Here is a 13,857-nt window from a genome sequence, read left to right as displayed (position 1 = left end):
AGAACAGAAATCACGCAGTGGCGGCGCAGCGGCAGCAAGAGGCCCCATTACCTAAAGTGGTGCTTCAGGTTAAAAACAGTTTCAGGTTAAGAACAGACCTCCAGAACGAATTAAGTTCTTAACCCAAGGTACCACTGTACTCTCTTTTTTGGCAGTGTATAAGTGGCCGCCCAGTTAGGACTTCCAAACTGTGGTTTGGCCATGGTCTCTGAAGAAGACAAACTGATTCTGGCAGCTCATTTTAGGGCACATTTTCTTATATCATATGCAGGTGCAGTTTGAAACCAGAAATATGTATATAGAGCAGAGGTTGTCAACCTGGTCCCTACCGCCCACTAGTGGGCGCTTCAGGATTCTAGGTGGGCGGTAGGGGGTTCTATGGCACAAGCTGAATCCTTCTTCCATTGAGCACTGGTGGGCGGAAGGGAAATTTTACCATCAAGAAAGATGCATTAGTGGGTGGTAGGTATAAAAAGGTTGACTACCCTGATATAGAGAAATATAGTGTACAGTCAGCAATAAATTAGCTTGGGACTTATAGGTGAATGAGAATTGGCAATTACAGGAAGGTACATAACCAGTTTACCCAGTAGGCCAATCCATGTTGAAAATCTTCATTTCCACAGTTATCGCAACATGGCTTTTAGGAACTTAGGTGAAGGGAACAAAGTGGGTGATTATTATTTTTAATCCAGCTGTCCATATACAGATGAAATATCCAAATGAACTGGGTGTCAGAAGCATTTTTGATAGGATACTGTACCAATCGCAGTATACATAGTTTGGTTTTCACTGCTGTGTAAGCCAGCTAATTGTGACCATTTATTTGCATATTGCCAAGTCAATGGTGATTTTATTTCCACCCTGATTATTGAAAGTGATATGAAGCTTTCTTTCTGCATTCTCATCTTGAAGCATGCTAATTATATTGAGTGGTGACACCTATTGTATTGAAATTTGTAAATAAATTTCAGGAGAGGTCACCCATATCACCCCTTCTACTGCTGATTACATCTTATTCTTTATGTTACCTTATTGTAGCTGGCAATAAGGAGATGGAGAACAGTCTCACAGTAAAATGACCAAACTTCCATAGTCAACTCAGATCAAATCAAAAGTTGAAAAAACTGCAGTGTGGGAGGAAATGGTCTGTTATCTAAGATCTTACAGGTTAATCAGAAAGAGTACAATATTATAGTTAGAGGATACCACAAGGAAGGTGAAAAACATGCCTTTCCCCAACTAATTAAGATGACATTAAAAAAAAAATGCCTCCTGGCCCTCAAAAAAGCAACTGATTATAACATGGGGTAGACCAAATCCAGGGGAAAGTGGCCTGTACCATCCACTCAGCTCCGACAGAACAGTTTGCTTGTGTGCAATATGTATGTCCTGCAGATCGAAACCTCAAAAGATTCAGAAATCTTGCAAGATTCTGGCCTTTTATTTGCTCTCATAAAAGGGATTTTGTTTTCACAGCATTTTGTTTCCGCGGGCATTTGAAAGCCATCTGGGCTATGAGGACTCCTGATTGAATCTGGTGGTCTCATCCTAGTAGTAACACTGACTTTGGAGAGCCCCCCCCCCCAGTTGATACAGTATTAATTTTTCATGCATTTAAAAACGCAGTTCAAATGGTTGTGGCTTGAAAGTTTTGTAGAAATAAATGTGGATTGCAGTTAATCAGATAAAGGAAGGCAAGGTTAAGAAATGGGGGTAAGGACTGTGCAAAAACTTTTCAGTGGTTCAGTTTTACAGTTTCATTTCCTTTTAGTTAAGTGAGAAATGCAGGCCAGTTATGTTTTGTGTACATATGTGTAAAACATACGGTGTGCATAAAAGCTTCTGAGTATAAGGGGAAAACTCGAACACTTCAAGTACAGTTTTCAAATTCCTAGGTACCAAAATCATATATTTAGGGAGCTTGGACAATAGGTGACTGAGGTTCTTCCAGTCTGAAAATACAGTTTTAAAATAGATCATAAAAGTATGTGCAGGAAAGCAGTTGCAGGTGATCAAAATCTCATCTGCTGCAGATGATTTGTAGCATCTGAAACATCAAATGTTTACAGTTTGCAATATTGTTGGAAGAGTGGTTTAAAAGCTGTATGTTGAGTATATTGTAAGATTAGGCATAACATATCTATTTGTGCTCCAGTGAGTTAGTTCAGAAAGCCTTCGTCTGTGACTTCCTCCTTTTAGTTGCAAGTTGAAAAGGCAGCAAATTGTGTTATGTCCTGGATGATGAAATTTGATTATCTAGTTCACATTGTAAAAACAAAGTACAAGTTTGTACAGCAGCCTTGATCTATTCACATGATTTTAAAATGTTCCTTGAAAATTAATTTTTCTTCATTCCATGTAAATTAATTTTTTCAGGAAGCGGGTTGTCTTGGGGGGATGGGAATTCACTCTGGTTAATAAGTAACCATATGGTGCATTTGGTAATGAGAAGGCACCTCTCTATACCAGTGTTTCCAAATTGGTGGTCGGGATCCACATAACCCACCTAGGGGGTCCATGACACATACCTGTCAACTGCCTGGGACATCCCATCTTTGGGCATTATGCTCTCATGAGCGTGACCTGGAAGACACACACCTCAGTTTTGCACTAGGAGATGTGGGAGGGTATGGTGGCAGCATTCACACAGAGATATAAATATTTTCAAAAGTAGAGGATCCATGGCTTGGCTTTTGAAAAATAGGGGGTCCCCAGTACTTGGCTAATTGGGAGCCACTGCTCTATATGTTATATACCCAGTCATTTATTTTTATTATTTTATTATTTATTAAATTTATATACCACCCTTCATCCAAAGAAGGATGTTTTGTTAGAACAAAAACAAAACAATCACCACCACCACCCCAGAAACACATTTAAGAGGCAGTAGAATATTAATCATCCAAAGGCCTGGTTGGAGAGGAAATATTTGAAATATTTGTTATAAATGACAATCATAACTAAAAAAGTATAAAAAGATGTATAATGAAGGGACCAGACCAACCTACCTGGGGAGAGCATTCTGCATATGGGGAGCCGCTGCATAAAAAGGCTTATTCTGGTGTTGCCACCCTCCGGATCTCCCGTGGAGGAGGCACACGAAGAAGGGCCTCCAGTAATGATTGCAGAGTCCAGGTTGGTTCATATGGGGAGAGGTGGTTGTTGACATATTGAAGCTTTAAGAATCAAAGCCAGCACTTTGAACTGGGCCTGGAAGTTAATTGGCAGTCAGTGCAGTCAGACCAGGATTGGTGTCATATGCTCAAACCATCATGCCTCTTTGATGGTTTCTGCACAAATCATCTTCAAAAGCAGCCCCACATATAACGTGTTGCAGTAATCCAACCTAAAAGTTACCAGAGCATAGACAACAGAAGCTTGGCTATCCCTGTCCAGATAGGGGCGCGACTGGGTCACCAGCCGAAGCAGATGGAAGGCAGTCTGCACCATCAAGACCACCTGAGCCTCAAACAACAGCAAAGTATCCAGGAGTACTCCCAAGCTACATACCCCATCCTTCAGAGGAAGTGTAACAGCATCAAGAGCAAACAATCTCCCACCCATCTGGTCTAGGGAGCCACTTACTAACCGTGCCTCAGTCTTATTTGGATTAAGCTTCAGTTTCTTGGCTTTCATCCAGTCCATTACCAAGGCAAGACAACGGTCTAGCACATCCACTGCCTCATCTGCAGATGTAAAGGAGAAGTAGAGCTGTGTGTCATCAGCATATTACTGACAATGTACTCCATAACTTGGGATGACCCACTCAGCAGTTTCATGTAGATATTAAATAGCACAGGGGATAAAATTGAGCCCAGAGGAACTCACATATTGAAGGCAGCATCAGATAAAAAGGTTTTACTCTGAACAGTTTGATTTAATTATATTCCATACTTGCCGAACGGGATACATAAAAGTCATAAGTTGGTTGACTGTTGAGGAACAAATAGGAAGGTTTTGTCTTGTTCAAGAAAACCCTATGGTCTAAGCCTAGTCTATTTATATATCCATTTTCCACAGATACATTTCTGCCCAAAGTTGTTTTCATAAAATAAAGCATAAATATAAAATAGTATTATTGCCATTATATATAATATTTTTATTATTATTTTCCCTTTCCAGAAATGTCCATTCTGAAAGATGTGCTGCAAGACTTCATTTGTGTTTGACTATTGGTACTTAAAACTGGAAAGGAAAATACATAATGGGTAAGTTAATCTGCTTTCATTTTATCACTGAAGAGGAAACTGATTTGTAGAAGAGTGGCAGCATAGTACAGAGGCATTTTTAGAGTGTCATATTGAACTAAAGCTATTGAGGCTTGAAATATGTTTGCAGGATGAGAATTTGAATAATGTATGAGATTTGAACATAACAAACATAGGGAAATGCATGTTTTTTATGTTCTGTTAGTTTCTAACAAAAGGCTTTTCATGCTTGGTACATTGGAAGTATCAAATGAGGGACTTTCAGAATCTATTGGAAGCCAATTTGCTACCTTATATGAATTGATTCCCACGAAACATCCTGAACTGATGTAACAATAAAAGCATTTTAAAACCATTTCAAGTCTACTACAAATAAAGACTGGGGTAAAAATTTCTTCTAAAAATGCTTGTTGGGAAAGGGTGGTGTTCAGTTGGCACTGAAAAGACAATAGAGACAGAACCTGTCTAATAGTAATGGGAGGGAGTTCCAAAGGGTAGGTGCTGTCACACTAAAAGCCCAGTTCCTATATAGTCCAGAACATATCTCCTCATGAGAGAAAAGGTCTCATAGGGCTCTAGTGACAGAATGGATCCAGCAGCCCCCTTAGACTATGAAAGGGGAGTATGACCTTGTACAAAGCAAGCAATTGGCCAGTTATCTGGGCTTGGGAACAGCTCACCTATAGTACTTCAGTCTTACTAGAACTCAGACTCAGTTGTTTGGCCCTCATCCCATGCACCACCAATTTTATACAAGAAAAGGAAAGCAGTACAAATGTTGACTTTGTTCCCCAGATATCCTTCTTATAGATCAATGGACTGCTGTCATAGGGAAAAGGTTTCCTGATGTTTCCCCCAATCACAAACTTGAAGCCAACAGAGAATTACTAAAGTTGATTGTGCAGGCATTGAAATTGGAGACCAGTGCTAGGCACTCCTATATTTTTGTTGAACCATGAATGGATGCTGTTACTATTGGTCTCGGAACTCATTCATTGCAGTGTGGATTATGCTACCACTGGTTTTCCAAATTCTGAGTTCTAGCATTTCTATTTTTTATTCACTAGATGGCACTGCTGAACAAGATAAGATTTTAGGATTCTGTTTTTGTAGTACATGGCAAGTCTAGTTTTTTTTTTAATGTGACAAATGTATGAAGAACCATTTGTTTGTCAGGGCCATCAAATTTAAATGTAAACTATAATTGTTTTGATTTGAAAATTATCTTTGAAAGCTTTAGGGTTTCTGATACTGCTTTTGTATAAAGAGCTATGAAATTTTCAATAACATATAAATGTGTAGAAAAATGAGTAGCCTTCTGTTGAAAAATATGTTTGTCATTAGGCACTACATTGGAAATATATTCGACCATATATTAAAATATATTTTCATAAACATGAGACCTTATATTCTTATTGGTCAACAACTAATTATATCTCAATAACAATATACTGTACCATATTTACTTGATTGTATTTCACACCTTTTTTGGCCAAATTACATCATGGAAATTACGGTGCACATTAGATTTGATGGCACATTTACATTTGCCATCAAATACTTTTTGGGTTTCAAGGTCGTGAAAATTGGGGTGCACATTAAATTTGATGGCACATTATATTCAAGTAAATACAGTATAACCTGGGACGTGGGTAGCGCTGTGGTCTAAACCACTGAGCCTTGGGCTTGCCAGTCAGAAGGTTGGTGGTTCAAATCCCCACAACAGGGTGAGCACCCGTTGCTCGGTCCCTGCTCCTGCCAACCTAGCAGTTTGAAAGCACGTCAAGTGCAAGTACAGTGGTACCTCGGGTTACATATGCTTCAGGTTACATACGCTTCAGGTTACAGAATCCACTAACCCAGAAATATTACCTCGGGTTAAGAACTTTGCTTCGGGATGAGAACAGAAATCGTGCGGCGGGAGGCCCCATTAGCTAAAGTGGTGCTTCAGGTTAAGAACAGTTTCAGGTTAAGAATGGACTTCCGGAACAAATTAAGTACTTAACCTGAGGTACCACTGTAGATAAATAGGTACCGCTCCGGTGGGAAGGTAAACGGCATTTCCATGCACTGCTCTGGTTCGCCAGAAGCGGCTTAGTCATGCTGGCCACATGACCCGGAAGCTGTCTGCGGACAAACACCGGCTCCCTTGGCCTATAGAGGGGATGAGTGCTGCAACCCCAGAGTCATTCTCAAATGGATTTAACTGTCAGGGATCCTTTACCTTTACAGTATAACCTACAGTATTTTTTCCATTTATCTAATTGAGAATAAATAATGTCACCATATCAAAACAATGCTATCTACCTAAGAGTGTCTCTTAGTACAATATGTACATTTTCATGGATTCTTTCTCCAATATATAACAAATCATAGAACCAAAAAATTCTAGAGTTGGAAGGGACCCTGAGGATCATCTAGTCCAACACCCTGCAATGCAGGAATATGCAGCTGTCCCAGATAGCGATCAAATCTGCAACCTTTGCGTTATCAACTCCATGCTCTAACCAATTGAGCTATTGAGGCATAAATTCAAAGTTTCAACAAACAAGTTACTGCAGGCATTTTCACCCTTTTTGAATCTGTGGTTCCCTTGAGTCCACTGCTCCCTTTACATTCTTTTTGCGACTCCCCTGTGTGATACAGGGGAATCCCCACTTAAGTGGGAGGTCCTTTCTGGGCCACTGCACATGTCACCAGGACACCTTCCTTCCTTGTTTTTGAAGGTTGCTGAGGAGCTCCATCTTGCTAAGTTCTAACCCCTGACTGGTTTACTGGAGAACAATGACACTGCCAATCATAGCCATCAATTTCAATGGGCCTACACTGAGTGAGATTAACACTTGCTACAACCCAATATAAATTGGTTTTATCCTACTCAGGGAAGACCCATTGGAGGCCAGTGATCCTTGAGTCAGCCACACCCATCAATTTCAGTAGATCTCCTCTTGGATACTACTACTACTACTACTACTACTACTACTATTATTATTATTACTATTACAGTTTATTTCCCATCTATTACCTACCTATTTCAATGGGTTTCCTCTCAAGCAGGACTCAACACTGCCTGCAACCCAATGAGGATGGGCTTCACCCAACAAAGTTCTGCTCAAGAGTAGAACCCACTGGGTTCAATGGGTCACAGTTGCCTCACTATCTTCCAGTGGCTCTCCTGCTAAGTAGGACTTACACTGGCCACAGCCCAGGCAAGAAGAAGTTGCCTTGTCAGGTTCAACTATTGCCTCACACTCACCATACTGGCCCCATGAACCATCCGCTTCCCTCCTCTCTTCTCCCTCCTCTCCCTCTTGCAGGCTCCCCTCATGTCCCCCCTCAGAAGCTGGGATCATAGAGATGGGCTAGAGAAGTGCACACTTGGGCAGCACTCTTTTGAAAGTGACTGGCGTCACAAAGCACAGTCATATATGGAAAAGTAAAGACGCTCATCTCATTTGTCTTGTTTGAGTAGGGAGTTTCCAGCTTTGTTGGAAGCCATTTTTTTCATCAGAGGAGGTAAGGAAGGAATGAGGGATAGTGCCCATTGCTGCTTATGGTGCCCCTGATAATCATTAAAGGACTCAGTTACACTTGTCAATTATATCATTATAACTGCATTATAAACATGTGACACCAGATGACGCTGTAGAGCAGTGATCCATTTTTTTTCTATAATTTTTTTTTAATCGGTATAGATCCAGCCCAAGTCAGCCCAGGGTGCCACGGCACACTGGTTGAAAACCTGGGAGTTACTCAGTTGTCTTCTTTCCCTTACTCTATATTAACTATACAGGTCAGATCCTACATACTTAAGATCCAGTCTAATATAAGTGTGCCTGATTTTTCCAACTGGAATTCATGGTTGAATATGTTGCATTTAATAAATGAGTTATCATTTCAATATCCTCAACTATGGAAAGCGCGTAAGTAGGACCTGAGTGCAACACCACTTCTCCCCAGTTGTGATTCCCAGCAACAGGTATCAGAGGCATACTGCCCCAGACAGTGGAGGTGTGGGTCAAAGCCATTGTAGTTAGTAGCCATTGCTAGCTTGATCTTCCATGAATTTGTCTAAATCTCTTTTAAAGTCCTTCAGGTTGTAACCATCACTACATCAAAGCAAATTCCACAACTATGCCCTATATCAGGCATAGGCAAACTCTGGCCCTCCAGATGTTTGGGACTACAATTCCCATAATCCCTGACCACTGGTCCTGTTAGCTAGGGATGATGGGAATTTAGTCCCAAACATCTGGAGGGCCAGAATTTGTGTATGCCTTCCCTATATGAAGACTGACTCTTTAGCTTTATCGTATTAAAAAAGAGGAAGAAAAAGCACTCTGTTGCTACTTTCTCCTTACCATGCATCTTTCTATCATAACAACACCTTTGCTACTTTTTTTGTGCCAGAGAAACCTACTCTGACTGAAAGGGGTTATTTCAGCAGTTTGGCTCAAAAAAAGATCTGCTAATTACATAGTGTCTGGTAAGCCCCATTTAAAATGGCACATTTTAGGCATTTGTATTGTATGCATTTTAGAACAGGCATACACATTTTTGGAGCAAATCTCCTGTTTATTCTGTATGAAGCTCCTCAAGTTGAACTCTTTCTTTGAAACAACTGCTTAGTATTGGGGGAAGTTATATTGGTTCTTTTAGAACTGGTGCTCTCATTAAGTTTTCCATGATGCTTCCTTGTATCATTTAATTGGTTTACTTGTATCATTGAAAGCCAGAACTCAAGCTGGATTTGATACAAGGTCACATATGGAATTTTCTTTTGCTTTCATGAGAACATTATTTGAGCCTACACTCACCAAAAATGCAGTCAGGAGGTGGACAGAAGAGAGGAAAGGGAATATTTAGTGTTTCTGATATGAAAACCATATTTTTAAGTTCTTCTACCTCACTGGCTCATTTTCAGCAGCCATTTCATATATAGGGATATGTAATAATAACGATAATATAACAAAGGCTATCATGTCCTTGCCCACTTCTGAAAAGTTATTGCCAGTGCTTTTTTACTAAAAGAAATTTAAAGCTACTCTCATTTTCCTACTCATACTGAAATACTGCCCCTCAATGAAGTGAAACTTAGATTCACAAAATGTTTAGGGATATGTGCACCCCTGCATTCCCCCCCCCAAAAAAAACACACACTGGTTATTGCACCCTAATACATCTCTATATCTGCTCTTAGCTTTTCTTGCTTGGCCACATTCAGCCATCCGAAGGCTGTCTGCTGCCTCAGATCTTCTTCCCTCTTACTGCCCTTTATGTCTGGAACTGCCTCCCAGATCAACTGCATGATGTCATTACTCTCCAACACCCACATTTCCCATGAAGCCTTTGGGACAGCTATCTAGCTCCATACCCTACTGTAACTAAGCCTAAGAATGCATTGTGTTCTGCCTTGCCCTTGTCTGTCCCTTTTAAGATGCCCAAGTTATGTAGTCCTTCATCTTGTCTCTCCTCGTGTACCCAGGCTGATGAAAGATTGCTGCCTGCCAGTGAGGTTGGACAACTTCAACAGTAGTGGACACTCTGACTCCCCGTCTCCTAACTTCCCACAAGTGTTAAGCCCTTCACTTCCCTGAAGTACTTGCCCATCCTGCATCCTGTGATTGGGCCTAACAACCTGTCACTCAAAAGCACATGAGCCCCATACACCAGATATATCAATGTGGTTCCTTTGTTCCTCTTCCTTCAACCAGCTCTAGACAGAAGTTCCCAGGCCAAGAGACTTTGAATTTAGTTGGCAGTCCGCCTTCTCCTTAGTGGGCTATATGATCATAGGAAGCTACCTTTATGTCTCTGAAGACCATCAACTCTGTTTCAAAAGCTAACAGCTAGTGGGCATCACATTAACACTATGAATACACCCTACTAAAAATTAGTAATATTTATGGGACAAGTGATTAAAAAATTACATCTAGCCTGTATATATATATATTGAAGGGATGGAGGTAGGGGAAACGACTGGACAAATCAGAGAGTGTTTTTCCTGGGTTTTCCTTTCCCCACTTTTTTCCTTTTGGAGGTCAAATTCCATGTCCAGGAACATACAGTGGTACCTCTGGTTGCATAAGGGGTCCATTTCGGAGGTCCGGTCAGATCCTGAGGTTTCCGCAACCTGAGGACCACTTCTGCGCATGTGTGCGCAGTAAAACTCGGTCAAATACTTCCTAACAAATGATTTATAGGGAATACATTTTGTTCTGTAAGTGGGACTGTTAATCAATTTGGTTTTCTTCAGGAGCAAGATGTACTCACATCATCCTTGTATTTGTTTTGCCTTTCCAGAATATTGTATGATGGTAAGTGTTGCTTGTGAGTTCACACAACTTTGTGTTCATATATTTCATTGAGAACTAAGTGTACATTTCTTATGTATGCAATTGTGATTTTTTTTTTTTAATTCCCCTTTCCTTCCCCAAAGGCAGAGTATGTTCTGATATCAACCAATATCGAAAATACAGAGGATGATACCTCATTCTCATACTTGGGGTGGAGCCATTTAAATCAGTGGACCTAAGTCCATTAATTTCAATGGATCTATTCTGAGTAACATTGGATATTATCCAGAGTTAATGAAAATACCACAATACCAGTTTTAACCCAAACTTCCCAAAGAAAAAGATAATATACTGCTCCCAGGAAATGTCTGGGCATTCAGCATCTACCAAGAGGAGTGTTTACTAGTTGACCAAGCCTCCCTCAATGTCCTTTAATACAAACATGAAGGCTGAAGATCTTGCTCAGCCAGTATTAAGGGTTGAATTGGAACATAAAGAAGCAGGTGTCCTCTCACTTGATATATGGTACACTTTGCAAATAATCTTTGTGTCCCCTCAATAATGATCTTGTGCTCCTCACTGGTGGCCTCTTTTAAATCAGTTTCTCATAAAATGTATTTTTCTTGCAGCAGTTCTCCATCCTCTTGTGTCACCAGTGGTGGCTGAGCTGAAATTTCCTGCATCCTAAAGAAGAGTATGTATAAAAGGAATGGCCTCATGGCCAACGTGACAGTGACCTCCGCCACACCAGAGGTACACATTTGGTACTCTGTTACCATTTGTATGTTTTAATTTAATTGTTGTTTATTTTGGCATCTCTCTAAGACTTTCTGCCATTAATTTGTCTTGCCTAGTGTCATACTTGTATGTATTTACAGATAATGTAAACTGAACAGCTGCAGCCAACGTGGCTAATGGGCAGGGGTGATTGGACCTGTAGGTTAAGGAGAAGCCAAATGGGGAACAATCTAAGATCTCAACTCAGGGATGGGGAAGACATTTGATTCAGTTCTCTTTTAAAGACAAACCTACCTAATTTGCCTTTCTGAACAATACATAAACTGAAACACAGCCACCCTTCAAAGTCCACACTTCTCTGAAATTTGCAGTGCCGTTCTTCAGTCAAGTAATTTGTAGAAAAATGTGTATACTTGGGTAACGTATGCATTAAAATGCTTATATTAGCAAAATTATTATTTATTAAATTTATGTACTGTCCTTCATCCAAAGATCACAGTGTGGTTTACAACATAAAAACACAAAATACATAACATGATAACAAAAACAAATAAACGAAAACAACAACAGCAACCCTATTCACTCATTCCTACCAGCCCCTCATCACTCGTGAAAGCACCCAGTTTATCCTCTTACTGGAGGCTTAATCAGAAAGTGGGCCCACGCCTTGTTGGTTCCCAAAAGGGAGGATCCCATTTGGATGTCACCTGCTGTTACAACAGTTCCCCAAATACTCTTGCCCCTGGAATTACCGTATTTTTCGCACCATTGGACGCACCGGACAATAGGACGCACTTTGTTTTAGAGGGGGGAGAACAAGAAAAAAAAAAATTCTCCCCCTCTCTGCCCAGCGCCCCTTCAGTGAAGCGGCAGGAGAAGCTGCACAGAGAGGGGGAGAACTTTCCCCCTCTTGTTTTCCTGCTCTAAAGCAAGGTGCCGTTTAAGGTGCGTTCAGGTGGCTACCTTGGAAGCCTGGAGAGCGAGAGGGGTCGGCGTGCACTGACCCCTCTCGCTCTCCAGGCTTCAGGTTCCTTTCGACCTGCTCTTTGGGGCTGGTGGTGTTTCTTTAGCTCCGCGCGCGCTCTCCCTGCTGGGGAGGTGACGTGGGGCTGTAGAGGATCCTGCCATAGCTGTGCGTCACCTCTGCAGCTGGGAGAGGGTCGCGGGAGGCTGCTTTAGCTCCGCGCGCGCTCTCCCGGCTGGGGGGTGACGTGGGGCTGTAGAGGATCCTGCCAGAGCTGCGAGTCACCTCTGCAGCTGGGAGAGGGTCGCGGGAGGCTGCTTTAGCTCCGCGCGCGCTCTCCCGGCTGGGGAGGTGATGTGGGGCTGTAGAGGATCCTGCCAGAGCTGCGAGTCACCTCTGCAGCTGGGAGAGGGTCGCGGGAGGCTGCTTTAGCTCCGCGCGCGCTCTCCCTGCTGGGGGGGTGACGTGGGGCTGTAGAGGATCCTGCCATAGCTGTGCGTCACCTCTGCAGCTTGGAGAGGGTCGCGGGGTGTTTCTTTAGCCCCACGCGCGCTCTCCCGGCTGGGGAGGTGACGTGGGGCTGTAGAGGATCCTGCCAGAGCTTCGAGTCACCTCTGCAGCTGGGAGAGGGTCGCAGGAGGCTGTTTTAGCCCCCCGCGCGCTCTCCCGGCTGGGGAGGTGACGTGGGGCTGTAGAGGATCCTGCCAGAGCTGCGAGTCACCTCTGCAGCTGGGAGAGGGTCGCGGGAGGCTGCTTTAGCTCCGCGCGCGCTATCCCTGCTGGGGAGGTGACGTGGGGCTGTAGAGGATCCTGCCATAGCTGTGCGTCACCTCTGCAGCTGGGAGAGGGTCGCGGGGTGTTTCTTTAGCCCCGCGTGCGCTCTCCCGGCTGGGGAGGTGACGTGGGGCTGTAGAGGATCCTGCCAGAGCTGCGAGTCACCTCTGCAGCTGGGAGAGGGTCGCGGGAGGCTGCTTTAGCTCCGCGCGCGCTCTCCCTGCTGGGGAGGTGACGTGGGGCTGTAGAGGATCCTGCCATAGCTGTGCGTCACCTCTGCAGCTGGGAGAGGGTCGCGGGGTGTTTCTTTAGCCCCGCGCGCGCTCTCCCGGCTGGGGAGGTGACGTGGGGCTGTAGAGGATCCTGCCAGAGCTGCGAGTCACCTCTGCAGCTGGGAGAGGGTCGCGGGGTGTTTCTTTAGCCCCGCGCGCGCTCTCCCTGCTGGGGAGGTGACGTGGGGCTGTAGAGGCTCCTGCCATAGCTGTGCGTCACCTCTGCAGCTGGGAGAGGGTCGCGGGGCTACGGCGTCTTCGCTCCATAGGACGCACACACATTTCCCCTTCATTTTTGAAGGGGAAAAAGTGCGTCCTATAGAGCGAAAAATACGGTAGCTACTTCTATAGCCTAGTGATGTTGTTCTCCAAGGGCAAGGCTTCAGGGTACACAGTGCAGATGATTGGTGAGTCTTAGCACCCAACTTGCACTCTGTTTCCTGATCCAACAATGTCTAATAAACTCTGATGTCTAGGAGCTCTGATACATGTGTGATATGTGGCACTTTTCCACCTGGTTCATTTTAATGGACACAGCAGGTCCACACCTGTTCTCCATTTTGAATGTGAATCTGTTTTGTTTATTGAATGGGAAAAGGCAG

The 13,857-nt window shown here is 43.1% G+C and overlaps 1 protein-coding gene across 9 annotated transcripts in view; it reads left to right on the top strand.

Annotated features, from left to right (window-relative positions):
* Positions 1-13,857, top strand: part of RALGPS1 (Ral GEF with PH domain and SH3 binding motif 1) — a 224,098-nt gene that overhangs the window by 29,465 nt on the left and 180,776 nt on the right. For 7 of the 9 annotated variants that reach the window (XM_081180288.1, XM_081180284.1, XM_081180290.1 and 4 more), the window contains exons 2-3: positions 4,126-4,211; positions 11,137-11,260. In XM_081180288.1, the coding sequence (XP_081036414.1) occupies positions 11,204-11,260 (57 nt within the window). In that variant the 5' untranslated portion in view covers positions 4,126-4,211; positions 11,137-11,203. The remainder of the gene's footprint in view (positions 1-4,125; positions 4,212-11,136; positions 11,261-13,857) is intronic. The other 2 variants (XM_081180286.1, XM_081180287.1) reach the window with 1 other exon arrangement.

Source organism: Podarcis bocagei, assembly GCF_964188305.1.
Source record: "Podarcis bocagei genome assembly, chromosome: Z".
Taxonomy (NCBI): domain Eukaryota; kingdom Metazoa; phylum Chordata; class Lepidosauria; order Squamata; family Lacertidae; genus Podarcis; species Podarcis bocagei.
The sequence above is the reverse complement of the archived record's forward strand: the minus strand, read 5'-3'. Positions and strand labels throughout refer to the sequence as shown.